At 38.4% G+C, this 14,108-nt stretch overlaps 1 protein-coding gene across 6 annotated transcripts in view; it reads left to right on the forward strand.

Annotated features, from left to right (window-relative positions):
• atp2b4 (ATPase plasma membrane Ca2+ transporting 4) overlaps positions 1 to 14,108 on the forward strand; it is a 120,443-nt gene that overhangs the window by 65,186 nt on the left and 41,149 nt on the right. For 4 of the 6 annotated variants that reach the window (XM_053674228.1, XM_047149488.2, XM_017450368.3 and 1 more), the window contains 5 exons: positions 963 to 1,220; positions 7,349 to 7,474; positions 9,273 to 9,398; positions 11,117 to 11,152; positions 13,533 to 13,703. In XM_053674228.1, the coding sequence (XP_053530203.1) occupies positions 963 to 1,220; positions 7,349 to 7,474; positions 9,273 to 9,398; positions 11,117 to 11,152; positions 13,533 to 13,703 (717 nt within the window). The remainder of the gene's footprint in view (positions 1 to 962; positions 1,221 to 7,348; positions 7,475 to 9,272; positions 9,399 to 11,116; positions 11,153 to 13,532; positions 13,704 to 14,108) is intronic. The other 2 variants (XM_047149487.2, XM_053674227.1) reach the window with 1 other exon arrangement.

The following is a 14,108-nucleotide window of genomic DNA, read 5'->3' on the forward strand; positions in this document are numbered from 1 at the left end:
TGTCTTTAATATTTAAACAGTCAGATTTAACAGCCACACATATGAAAATGGACAATCTTAGTTTTCTCCAGAGGAATTTGGTGTCTTGAAAATATGTATTTGGGTTTTTTTCCCCCTTGTTTTGTTTAGTTTTTTGCTACAATGTGCCCATGGCACTCATATCTGCACAATGTTCTAATGCAGCTTACTGCTTTTAGAGTTGTATTTTGTTACCACATTAGACACTTTTGGCCTCTCTTTTACACAGAAGGTTTGATGTAGCCAGTGCAGAGTTATGAGTTTCTCCATATGGTTCACAATGCAAGCGTGACCTTAAAGTGAGGTCAGTGACGTTTAATCCAATGTGGTAAATAATTATTGTGGTCAGTGAGTTCCTTTCCCCTCAGAGAATATGCATAATGTACTGCTGTGTACGTTTGAAGTCAGAGCATGCGATTTTTTCAACCTGTGTGTGTGCGCTTCCGGTGTGTGCCTAGGTCAATTATGTTTTCCTGGTGGTCTGGAAATGTTATATATGTTTTTAAGGGCTTTGTAGTGGCTTTCAAGGATTCATTTTTTTAATTAATTTTTTTTATAGATGTCTGTTAACTTTAGCAACAAAAGAGCTTTAATTGAAGCCACCAAAAATTATAAGAAAATGTGTGTGCAGAATGTTGTTGAGGATTATTGAAAAGTCTTTTTGCCCAAATAGAGCTCACTTTTGTCTTTTCCAGTTTATTAGGTAACCTTATTGGCCATTTCATTAAGTACATACTAAGTTAGTTAGTGTGGCTTGTTTCTATGCACGTACTGGCCTCCCCATGCTGTTCATTGACTGTTTAATGACTGAAGTGATTTTACCTTTGTGTAATGCTTTTTTATGTTTGTGATTAAAAAAAATATGATTTAAGGAAATGTATCCATTACAGAGTCTGTATTCATTATGATGTGGTATTTTGTTGTTGCTGCTGTTTCTCTTCCAGCTTGTGGCCAGGCTGCTGGTGGTGTGGAGGATGAAGGTGAAGCCCAGGCGGGTTGGATTGAGGGCGCTGCTATCTTGTTTTCGGTGATCATTGTGGTGTTGGTGACGGCATTTAATGACTGGAGCAAAGAGAAGCAGTTCCGTGGGCTGCAGAGTCGTATCGAACAGGAGCAGAAGTTCACAGTCATCCGCAAGGGTCAAGTAATCCAGATCCCTGTGGCTGAGATCGTGGTGGGAGATATCGCGCAGATCAAATACGGTATGATGAGTTCACCAAGTACATGAGCTGATGTAAAGTGTTAAATGCAAGAGTTATAGGAAAATAATGAAGGATGGGATGGTGTGATGCGACCCTGCGCAAAGCAGAGACTTACTGTTACCACCTCGAGGTTGATTATTTTACAATAACAGCACACCATGTTTGATGATTGTTTTATTCCTCTTATGCCACAATGTGACATTTGCAAACTTTAAAAATGTATTTGTCATTACAGAACCATGGCATGTCTTACTTTTTAGCGGTGCATAGTTATTTTTTTTTCTAATGGTGTGCAATGTCCACCAAGCCAGTTAGTGCCTGTTAGAAATTGTTGTAACACTTAAGGCTCTGGCATACTTCGTTTTTTCACGCGTACACATAGCCTTTCAAAATATACTCCATTTGACATGTACGTGTACACAAGCGGTCGTCGATGCGCATTATGACAACTTGCACTATGTACAAATCCTTATACTTTTTAAGGCTTGACTTGTACAAATGCAGATTCTTTATAACCTGCACTTCCGTCTCTTACATTTATTCCGTTTTTTTCTTCAACTACCTTGACAATCAACGGCCCTGGGTCACTGGTGCCACCTTGTGGAATAACTAAATAGTGCAAAAGAATTAAATGCACTTGTGCGACCACGATTAGAAAAATCGGTATGCGTACAGTACGCGCACACTCTGCTGATGATGGAATTTGCGGCATGCATACAGTACGTAGTTCCTAACATACATGTAAAAAGTGAAGCATACTTTCTACTTTAGAGACACATTCTCTCACTCTTTTGTCTCTCTATCAAAGTTAATAAGACTTTTTTGTTTAAACACACACCCACACACTCCCCAAGTTACAGAGAAACCAGAAAGAGCATAGTTCTCCTGAAGACTCTCCAGTGGTTAATAACATCCTGACTGTTATAAAATACTGACACGGAGACTTACATAAATATTAAATAAATGTCTTATACAGAAAGCTTCACCATATCAATTAAAAATTCATGAACATTGTCTGAACAATCTGAAAAGATGTGAGAATTCTATGATTTTATTTTGTATAATTTTATTTATACATATTACTTCATATTTAAGGTCACTTCATAATGGAAAGTAAAAAGAAAGTTTGAAAGGTGGGAGGAAAAGGTGATAGTGTAGTTAATTCAAGTGGTTTTTATTGCCATTTCTCTATATATTGGAATGAAATTACATTTCTTCAGGACCATGATGCAACACAGAACAGTACTCAAGACTACATAAAGTGCAAATACACAACAGTGTGCAAAACAATAAATACATAGAATAAAATAATAAATACACAGGACAATAGATACACAGATCATGGTCTGTAAACTGTAAAACTGTTGTGGGGGAGGCTTTGTGTGTGAGCTGAGTGTGGTAATACGCTGACACTTTGTGATACAATGGGAGGACATGTGCAGTGCTTAAATATAAGGTAGCAGCGAGCACATGGCATAACTTTAGAAGAGACAGACAGCTGGGGTTGAAGTGCGGCTACAATGTGTTCCTAATCGTAATCATACATTCAGGTGTACTATTACATTTATGTATTTGGCAGATGTGGTCATATAAACAGATTTATAAATGAGGCAGAATACATTACAGGCTAGACATAATGCCACTTGAACTCACAACCTTCTGGTCATTGAGCTACCTGCTCTGTAATAGGTTATACAGGTGTATCTCAAAAAATTTGAATATCGTGGAAAAGTAAATTTTTTTCACATAATTTAATTCAAAAAGTGGAAATTTCATATGTTCTAGATTCATTACACAACATAAAGTGAAATATTTCAAACCTTTTTTTGTCATGGAAATAAAAAATACTAGAATAAAGAATTTATAATATAGAAATGTTGACCTGAGAAGAGCTCTAATCAGCTAATTAACTCAAAACACTGGCAAAGGTTTCCTGAGGCATTAATCTCTCAGTCTGGTTCAGCACACACAACCTCAATCATGGGGAGGATGAAAGTAAATTTTGCATTTCATTTGGAAATCAAGGTCCCAGAGTCTGGTGGAAGAGTGAAGAGGCACAGAATCCAAGTTGCTTGAAGTCCAGTGTGAAGTTTCCACAGTGAGTGATGACTTGAGAAAACGCAGTGGACCAACACCAGCAGATGACATGGGACCTCAAATCAACAGTCAATGTATCCATCTACCAAGAGATTTTAGAGCACTTCATGCTTTATACTTCATCTACAGACAAGCTTTATTTAGATGCTGATTTCCTTTTCCAGCCGGATTTGCACCTGCCCACAGGGCCAAAACTACTAGTAACTGGTTTGCTGACCATGGTATTACTGTGCTTGACTGGCCAGCCAACTCGCATGACCTGAACCCCATAGAGAATCTATGAGCGAGACACCAGACAAGCTGAAGGCTGCTATCAAAGCAATCTGGGCTTCCATAACACCTCAGCAGTGCCACAGGCTGATTGCCTCCATGCCACACAGTGATGATGCAGTAATTCATGCAAAAGGAGCCCTGACCAAGATTAAAACAACCAAAAAAAAAGGCTTGAAATATTTCACTTTGTATAATGAATCTAGAATATATGAAAGTTCCACTTTTTGAATTTATGGTAATGACATCTTGGAAATTACGGGGGGGGAAATGCACTTTTCCACAATATTCAATTTTTTTTTTTATGCACCTGTATAGCAGCTGTGAAAGTGGTGTTAGGAAGTAGCATTCCCTCTTTATCTACATGAGCAGTATAACATTTCCAAATCATACTTGGTTCAGAGTCATATGCATCTCTTCATTACTCTAGTTTATTTCTATCTTAGAAATAAGCTTTAGGCTGTATAGCCGCAATAGTAACAGATTACAGTGGGGGGGAAAAAAGTATTTGATCCCCTGCTGATTTTGTACGTTTGCCCACTGACCAAGAAATGATCCGTCTATAATTTTAATGGTAGATTTATTTGAACAGTGAGAGACAGAATAACAACAAAAAAATCCAGAAAAACGCATGTCAAAAATTTTATAAATTGATTTGCATTTTAATGAGGGAAATAAGTATTTGACCCCTCTGCAAAACATGTAGTACTTAGTACTTGGTTTAAAAACCCTTGATGGCAATCACAGAGGTCAGACGTTTCTTGTAGTTGGCCACCAGGTTTGCACACATCTCAGGAGGGATTTTGTCCCACTCCTCTTTGCAGATCTTCTCCAAATCATTAAGGTTTCGAGGCTGACGTTTGGCAACTCGAACCTTCAGCTCTCTCCACAGATTTTCTATGCGATTAAGGTCTGGAGACTGCCTAGGTCACTCCAGGACCTTAATGTGCTTCTTCTTGAGCCACTCCTTTGTTGCCTTGGCCCTGTGTTTTGGGTCATTGTCATGCTGGAATATCCATCCACGACCCATTTTCAATGCCCTGTCTGAGGGAAGGAGGTTTTCACCCAAGATTTGACAGTACATGGCCCCGTCCATCGTCCCTTTGATGCGGTGAAGTTGTCCTGTCCCCTTAGCAGAGAAACACCCCCAAAGCATAATGTTTCCACCTCCATGTTTGACGGTGGAGATGGTGTTCCAGGGGTCATAGGCAGCATTCCTCCTCCTCCAAACACGGCGAGTTGAGTTGATGCCAAAGAGCTCCATTTTGGTCTCATCTGACCTCAACACTTTCACCCAGTTGTCCTCTGAATCATTCAGATGTTCATTGGCAAACGTCAGACGGGCATGTATATGTGCTTTCTTGAGCAGCGGACCTTGCGCGCGCTGCAGGATTTCAGTCCTTCACGGCGTAGTGTGTTACCAATTGTTTTCTTGGTGACTATGGTCCCAGCTGCCTTGAGATCTTTGACAAGATCCTCCCGTGTAGTTCTGGGCTGATTCCTCACTGTTCTCATGATCATTGCAACTCCACGAGGTGAGATCTTGCATAGAGCCCCAGGCCGAGGGAGATTGACAGTTCTTTTGTGCTGCTTCCATTTGCGAATAATCGCACCAACTGTTGTCCCCTTCTCACCAAGCTGCTTGGCAATGGTCTTGTAGCCCATTCCAGACTTGTGTAGGTCTACAGTCTTGTCCCTGACATCCTTGGAGACCTCTTTGGTCTTGGCCATGGTGGAGAGTTTGGAATCTGATTGATTGATTGCTTCTGTGAACAGGTGTCTTTTATACAGGTAACAAACTGATATTAGGAGCACTCCCTTTAAGAGTGTGCTCCTAATCTCAGCTCGTTACCTGTATAAAAGACACCTGGGAGCCAGAAATCTTTCTGATTGAGAGGGGGTCAAATACTTTTTTCCCTCATTAAAATGCAAATTAATTTATAAAATTTTTGACATGCGTTTTTCTGGATTTTTTTGTTGTTATTCTGTCTCTCACTGTTCAAATACAACTACCATTAAAATTATAGACTGATCATTTCTTTGTCAGTGGGCAAACGTACAAAATCAAATCAAATACTTTTTTCCCCTCACTGTATATATGCCTGGAGGTCCAAGGATCTTGTTTCAGCCCTAGTGCAGTTATGACTCATGCTAGCAGCCATAAGTGAGTCACAAGAGATCCACAGGAGAGCTCCGTCTCCATGGTGGCCAAACGCAACCAGCCTTGCTCTCACTGCATCTCTGTCAATCTAATATGGCTTGTGTTTCCTGAATCACTTTATATGTTTGAGATTTGCTCCCACGTTTTCCCACCTTCACTCTCATTCTTTAACTGTTATGTTGTTTGATTCAGTATTGCCCATAATGTAATGTACATGAAAAAACAAACATATTCAGCAGTGTGTGTGTGTGTGTGTGTGTGTGTGTGTGTATATATATATATGTGTATGTATATATAAGGACAAGGAACCATGTCATAATTTTTTAAACAGTGTCTATTAAAGAATTTGATATACTTGAACAAAACCACAAGGAACATTTAGTTTTTTCATCATTTATTCAACAGAAATGTCAATAGATGTGATATTCTTCTGTGGAAAAAGTAAGTACACCCTTGGCCTCAGAAGCTAGTATTGCCCCCTTTAGCAGAAATTACTTCATGTAGGCGTTTTACATACTTGTCCACCAGGCTTGCTGGAATTTTTTACCACTCTTCCATGCAATATATTTTCAGTTGTAAGACATTTTGAAGGTTTTCTAGCATGTACTGCCCAGTTCCAATCACTAAACAACATATCAATGGGATTAAAATCCAGGCCTTGTCTAGGCCATTCCATAACCCTTTCTTCTATTTGAGCCATTCCTTAGTGGATTTTCTAGTGTGCTTAGGATCATTATCCTGTTGAAAGGGTCCACTTTTGGTTCAACTTCTACTCTTGTCTGGTCCCTGAGGCAGCGAAGCAACACCAAACCATAACATTTCCACCACAGTGCTTCACAGTTGGTATGAGGTGCTTCTCCTGAAAAGCTGTCTTTGTTCTGTGCCAAACATGTCTGCCATTACTGTTTCCAAACAACTCTGTCTTCGATTTGTCTGTCCAGAGCACATTATTCCAAAAGGCCTGTTCTTTGCCTATATGCTCACTGGCAAACTGTAGTCGTGCAAAGGCTTTTTCCTGGCACGTCTCCCATGCAGGTCAATTTTGTGCAATCCCTTTCTGATTGTGGAAGCATGCACTTTGACACCAATAGTTGCAAGGCTTACTAGCAGATCCTGTGATTAAATTTTGTGGTTCTTGGAGACTTCTTTTTGCATCAGATGGTCTGCTCTTCAGCTGAATTAACTGTGACTGCCAAAATGGCAGTTGTCTGAAATCTGCACCATTTGTAGGTTATTTTCCTTACAGTGGAGTGATGCATTTCAGATAATTTGGAGATCTTTTAAAATCCCTTGCCAGACATTTGTTTATATATATGTTTATATATATGTTTATATATATATATATATATATATATATATATATATATATATATATATATATATATATATATATATATAAATATAAATAATGAGCGAGAGAGAGAGAGATAGAAATAGATGTGAGGATTTCAAAGCAGAAGAAAAACAAGATATTTTTGATATTTTAAAATCTTCCCATTTTGTAGCTAGAAAATTAAAGAATTTATTTGCATGGGTCAGTTGAACATTCATTGCTCAACAATAAAGAGAATACATGGCTCATCATTCACTGTGTTCTCAGGTGACCTCCTTCCTGCGGATGGGATTCTGATCCAAGGCAATGACCTGAAGATTGATGAGAGCTCCCTGACTGGGGAGTCAGATCAAGTAAAGAAGTCTCTTGAGAAAGACCCAATGCTGTTGTCTGGTGAGTACCTGTTAGTTTAGTACTTTTTAGTCTACATTAGGGATGGAACAGTATGAAATATTTATAGTGCAATAATCATCCAAACCATTATTCTAGTTTCTGGTATGTCACAGTATCTGCTTTAAACTCCACAATTTTATATAGCATTTCTTTAAAAAAAAAAAAAAAAAAAAAACACATCTAACACTACAGTGGCATTGCAAATACTAAATTATTGAATTGTGGAAAATAATTAAATATATTTTTAATGTACTTTGTAAAAAATGTATGGAGAAAAAAGTATGATTATGTTAATGAAACAATCTACAATCCCTAATGAATCCTTCATGAATCCATAGAAATTACTGCAAATCATGAAGATGACATTTAATGAGATAAAAGACCTAAAAACGATGAATAGGCTAGGTTAACCAAGCATGTTGCTAATCTTCATATTAATGAAATACAGAGCACGATTCCACAGTTTTGGGGTGATATAAGAAAGTGTCTTTGACCACTTGAGCTGGTCAAATCTGCTTCAAGAGTGAAGTGCCAGGGATGGTCTATTCAAAGTGAATACTGTTGCAATCAAAATTATTCGACCCCCATTGCAAATCAGGTTTATTGTCAGAATTTACAGACTTTCAGCTGTTTGCAATGAACAAAACAAAAAAAGAAATTGAAATAGTTCAACACAACGAATGCTTCAAGTGGTTTCTCCAAATTCAACTGAAAATTATTCCTCCATTTTCAAAATTATTCAACCCCCTGAATAGAATCAAATATAAAGTATCGAAATATTGATATTTTTAGAGATTTAAAGTATCAAATATCTTAACCAGGACTTTGTAGTCAATGTCCAACTGCAGCAGACGTATACCTAACATCAGTATTTTTTTAAAAACAGAATTTAGGTGAAAGAAATTTCTATTCATCCAAACTTTTATGTCTTCAGTAAGGTCTTCCATTATATGTAGCTGTGATGCTGGAATAGTACAGCTCTAGCAGAACTTGTAAGTATAATTGGATATAAAGGGAGAATAATGGGGGCCTTAAATAGAACCTTGTGGGACACCGTATTCCACCACTTTGGGTTCTGATGAATCTCTATTTTTCAAGTAAGAACTGGACTGTGTAGCCTAACCATGCTTCCAAGCATGTCTACTAAAATATAATGGCCAATATTGGTTCAACAGAAATGTTTGCACAGTCCAAGGCAACAATTTGTCATTGACTACTTTAGCCAATGCTGATTCTGTATCCTGTTGCTTTATGTGCTAGTTATGTCTATTTAAAAAAAAAAAAAAAAAAAAAAAAAAAAAAGATCTTCTGTACAGTTGAATACATTGAAAGATGTGTTGGAAAATTTGGAGACATGACTCAAACTGAATAACCACTGCAATCATTGATAATCCAGCTATCTGGTATCCCCCAGAAAAGGATGAGTTATCTTTTGGGTCCGGTTGCTTTAAAGGTTTCTTCCTCATGCCTTCTCAGGGTGTTTTTTTTTTTTTTTTTTTGCCACTGTCACCTCTGACTTGTTTGTTATGGATGTAAATTTACATCCAGACTTCTATAATGATGCTTTTTCACAGTGTTTATTATTGAAAGTGATATACAATTTTGAATTGAATAAGCCCACCCCTAGTTTACATATCACAGTAGACTCATGGGCATAGATTATAGCTAGTTTATAACACTCGAATCTACTGTGTATGCTTGTATTTTTGACCATTGAAGCTGACCATAGTTTCTTCAGGTCTTCACACAGTCTACTAATTTTAAGATTTGATGTACTCTTAACCTTGACCTTCATCAGGAACTCATGTCATGGAGGGATCTGGGAGGATGGTTGTTACTGCCATTGGCTTGAACTCCCAGACCGGAATCATTTTCACTCTACTTGGAGCTGGCGATGAAGTGGAGGAGAAGAAGGTCAAGAAAGGTAAGTCGGCACGTAGTTCATTATCTTTGTATTAGTAGAAATCAGCCAAATCACCCCAACTTTCCCTTCAAATACCCATGGGCAATAGCCTTCTCATCTTAAACCCTCAGAGGTAAGAGGCATTTGAGTGATATATCATTCAGTTTACTTTTTGCCCATCCGAGAACTCGTTGTACTAACCTACTACTAGGATCAAGCATCACAAGAGATGCTTGAAGAAAAGATCAAGACGAAGAATGTGTCAGTGGAGATCAGTAACTCCCCACATTGGTTTAATTCACATTAAACTAATCCCTTATCTTGAATTTTTTTTGTTGTTGATGTTGTTGTTTGTTTTCTTTGTCATTTCTTTTTTTGTGTACGTTTATTTAACTTAACTGGTTTTCTTGGTCAGATTTACATTCCTCATCTTTGCTGGGCCGAACGTGTCATTTCTAAGGCAATGTGCTTGGGAAGCCAGTTGTTCCAAAATGTACTGTTTAATCAGACCAAAACAGAACCCACTTGTTGATTCCTGAAGAAATGAATGTAGATGTAGAAATACAGTCACACATCCATTTAACTGATATTTCAAATCCTTGCTCAGCTACACCTACAGTCAGCACAGCGCACACACACTGTCCGAACACACAGATGTAACCAACTGCTGGCATCACTCCATGCCCTCTGGATTTGATTTCCACTGGGTGTATGGGTTTTGACTCCCATGTTTGGCTCTATATTGTCCTACTTTAAATGTAAATCCAGTGTTAAATAGGGCTTTTGTTTAGAGTTTCCAACATTCAGTTTCAGTTTATGCCATGTTTGTTTTTTGTAGCAGTGTAACTTCAGCTTAGTGTCAAGTTAGAAACATATCGAGACATATGCAGAGGTGCCAACATCTGAGGTTTAGCTGTAACCTCTTGCTATGCTGATATAGGAGACACCTGAAAGCTACACTTTTCTGCTTTTTACATTCAGTAATCAGAACAATCACAACTAAAATTCACTTGGCAGAAATTCACTTAAAGTATAAAGACAGGGAACATAAAAACAAGCATTTACCTCTGGTAGTGGTGATTTTGCGTCACGCTGACTTTATCCGGGTGAAATTCCTTAACGTTGCTTTTAAAAATTGCTGTCATGTCCACTGATATATGCTAGGGTTTTGTGGTAAAATTCCCCCCGACCATGACTGCTAGGAGTTTCTTGTTAGCAATGTTGGCACCTTTTGCATATGGGAAAAAAATCCATTAAATCATTTAAAAAAACAGCTTTCTCAAGTCCCATCTTTATCACATCAAATATTGCACTGATGGAATGATGTATTGTAGCAACACGTCCCTGAAGTATTGCTCAGTTTGAACACCTTGACAGTTTTGTCAGCTTCATACATTTTTATCCCATTCAGCATTAGAAATTATACATTTCCTCTCAACAGTAATGGCCTGATTACTGACTGATGTATCCAGAGCAAGACATCAGTGGCAGTTAAACTTACAGTCCAATAAATGAACAGAGGCAATATGTTTTATATTTTCTATAATCAAAAATGAAAAGCATTGACTGTTGTTTCTTGAGATGACACATTTTAGCCCACACTCACACGTGTGAAGTTGTATTAATTTATTTATATCCTGTTTTTGAACCCTTGTTTTCTTTTTGATTTGTGTCTGGTTCATTTACTTTAATCCATGTTATATATCAGTCCTCCGCCCTCTCTCTCTCGTTCTGAACAGGTAAAAAACAAGGAGCCCCTGAAAATCGCAACAAAGGTAACCCCCCCCCCCCTTTCCCTTCCCATTCAGCGACAAGTCTTGGAGTCTCGTGTTAATCTCACTCACTCACCTCTCTCTCTCTCTCTCGCTTTCTCCCACGCTGTCGCTTTGACTCTCTTCCTGCTGAACCTATGGGAGCTTCTTCCCGTCTTGCTTTACCTGTGAAAGAGTGCAACTCTCATCTGCTGCAGAGCTGAGCCTTATCCTATACTACACCTTAACCACTAAATTAACCCCAGCATCACAGATATTTCAATATCAATGCATTTAACATGATTCAGAGTTGACTTTTCTATTGAAGGCCTATTTTCTGACAGAAATGTCCATGTGAAAGTACCCATGTCATTGGAAAATGATGAGTGAGAAAAGACACTCTTGCTCTTTTGTTTTAGGTGCTAACAATGAAGCCTGACCATGATCTCATATGGTTTAGATTGTGAGATTGTATTCCCCCCTGATGTCAGCATGTTAAAGAACCACTAACTACTTACAGGAATAACAAAAATACAGCATCAACCAAGCAATATTCACCAAATGCGCTTCAGGATGGAGTTTTTCTTTAAGTGTACAGCAGACATATGATGTGTGCACAGCTGCTCTTAGCTCAGGTGTGTGGAGTGTGTGTCAAGGATTATTCAGTGTTAATGAGTGTATACACCGTGCACAGGCTCTGCCTGCAGTTGTGGACAGAGCATCTGCTTCAGGACCCACATGGCAGAGAATCAGACAAGTTGTATAGAGTTATTCCTCTCATAGTTCTTAGGCTTGCATTCTTGTGCAGTTTTTTATTTAAGTTAGTGTTAAGACTGCATTCATTGTATATCCTGAATCAAAGCTCTGGGGTTGGCCGAGTGCGAGTTGCACCCTTTGCCAAATTGGTGGGCTGTAATTCGTTCTTTTTTTCCCCATCTATTTCTTGGTTTTTTTTTTTTTTGTTGTTGTGGTGTGTCTCACTGTTGCCTCCTTCCAGGGTGTGCTCAGGAACCCATGCTGTCTCGTAACACTGTATTCCACAGTCACTGTGTGATTTTACTCTCTCTCTCTCTCTCTCACTCTCTCTCTCTCTCTCTCTTTCTTTTTCCCCCTTTCTCTGCATCAGTTTTAAAAAAAAAAAAGAATAAAACAATCTCCAGATTTTCAGCTGCTTCTTCCTCTTGGTTGTCATTTTGTGCTTATTGTATATCTGTTTTTTTCTTTGTTTTTTTTCCCTGATTTAATTTTTATTTCTTTATTTTTTTTGTTGTTATTTATTGAGTCTGGATTTGTCAAGTCTGTAACACACTCGCCCCCTTCCCTCCTCGTCATGCGTACTGTCAGTCCCGTCAGTCTCAGCCTTCAGGGTGCCTTGTATTACTTTTAAGTGCCTTGTTTTACTTGGGGTCTCATTAATTTTCCTATGATGCCATTTCAGTATTTGAAATGACGTTCCAGGATAATTATACACTGTACTGGGGCTGTGGGTTTTCCAACAGTCCTCACGGCAGAGATAGGCAGGAAATTGGTGGGCGGGATCAATGTTTGACCATAGCAAAAAGCCTGAATTGGATCTTAGATCCCATTATGCTTCTATTCTGGTCATACATCCAGTAATGCAATAGGTCTGTCTGAGGAATAATTGAATTATGCCAGTTGAACTCTCAAGATACAGCGATAAGTGTTCTTGTGAAAGGGGTTTTACCCTGATCATATCTGTCTTTTGTTCAGTGCCTGGTCCCCAATATCAGTCTAGAAAATGAATAATTCGGTTAGGTTAAATGAAGCAGCACTGAGTCACCAAATAGTGTAAGAGTAGAATTGTGGAAAGTCATTCCACAGTGAATAGATAAGATGTTAACAACACCATCTCCTGAGCAGACTAAAATGTAAAATGAAGTTAGACTTCAGTTAAAATGTGCCCATTTTCAAAAGTTCTCGCTCAGATTACTATTTGAGTTTCATAGAATGTGTACAGATTTGAAAGTCTAAATACTGTGTATGTATATTCCGTATGCTTGGTCTGCAAAGATAGTCTCACAGGCCATGTCATTGATCAGTAGTGTTATAAATACAAAGCAACATTAATAGGAATGTTTAGTATTGAGCTTTGCATTTATGACTTTACCTTTCTTTAATATTATATTCATGTATGGAAGTAACTTGGTTTAATAACAGCTTGTTCTAAGCCAGATCTGAGTCATTCCATTAATATCCACTAATGTAAAAAAACATGAAAGTGTTTCTGGCTCTCTTTGACTTTCAGCCATCACTGAACTGCCTACTCTTTCCCCTCTGCCCTCCATCCCTTCTCCTTTATCTGTTTTTTTTGTTTGTTTGTTTGTTTGTTTTGTTTTTTTTGTTTTGCATGCTTTTCCTTCATTCCCATTTCTTTCTCCTCCAGCCAAGACCCAGGATGGCGTCGCTCTGGAGATCCAACCTCTGAAGAGTGAGGAGGGAGCTGAATGCGAGGAGAAAGAGGAGAAAGAAGTGAAGAAGGTCAATGTCACCAAGAAGGAGAAGTCCGTACTGCAGGGCAAGCTGACCAGATTGGCTGTGCAGATTGGAAAAGCAGGTCCGGGAATTTAAACCAAACAGATTTGTAATCAATCGAATGTAATTATGTTATTCAGATATGTTCCAGTTGGATTTTTGATGACGTAAATTAACAGTGTGGATAGAAGTGGCCGTTCATCAGAGTAGAATTACATTTAACATAATAATCGCTTCCCAGCATGACACAAGTTGGCCAAAATTAAAGCTCTTCTGCTATTTTGTACTACACAGAATATTTATATTAATTAGTTGCTGGGATGTTTGACATGAACCGACTGCTTGTTTGCATTATCATGAACACACAAACTCAGTAAATGAGTTCATTTATCATACTCTCTCCTGGTTCAGTGCATTTATTTAACTTACTGTGTAAAGAAACAGTGTCAGCGAGCATGAAAACAGACCCGTGCTTGTGGGCCATGCT

Source organism: Ictalurus punctatus, chromosome 21 (genome assembly GCF_001660625.3).
Source record: "Ictalurus punctatus breed USDA103 chromosome 21, Coco_2.0, whole genome shotgun sequence".
Taxonomy (NCBI): Eukaryota; Metazoa; Chordata; class Actinopteri; order Siluriformes; family Ictaluridae; genus Ictalurus; species Ictalurus punctatus.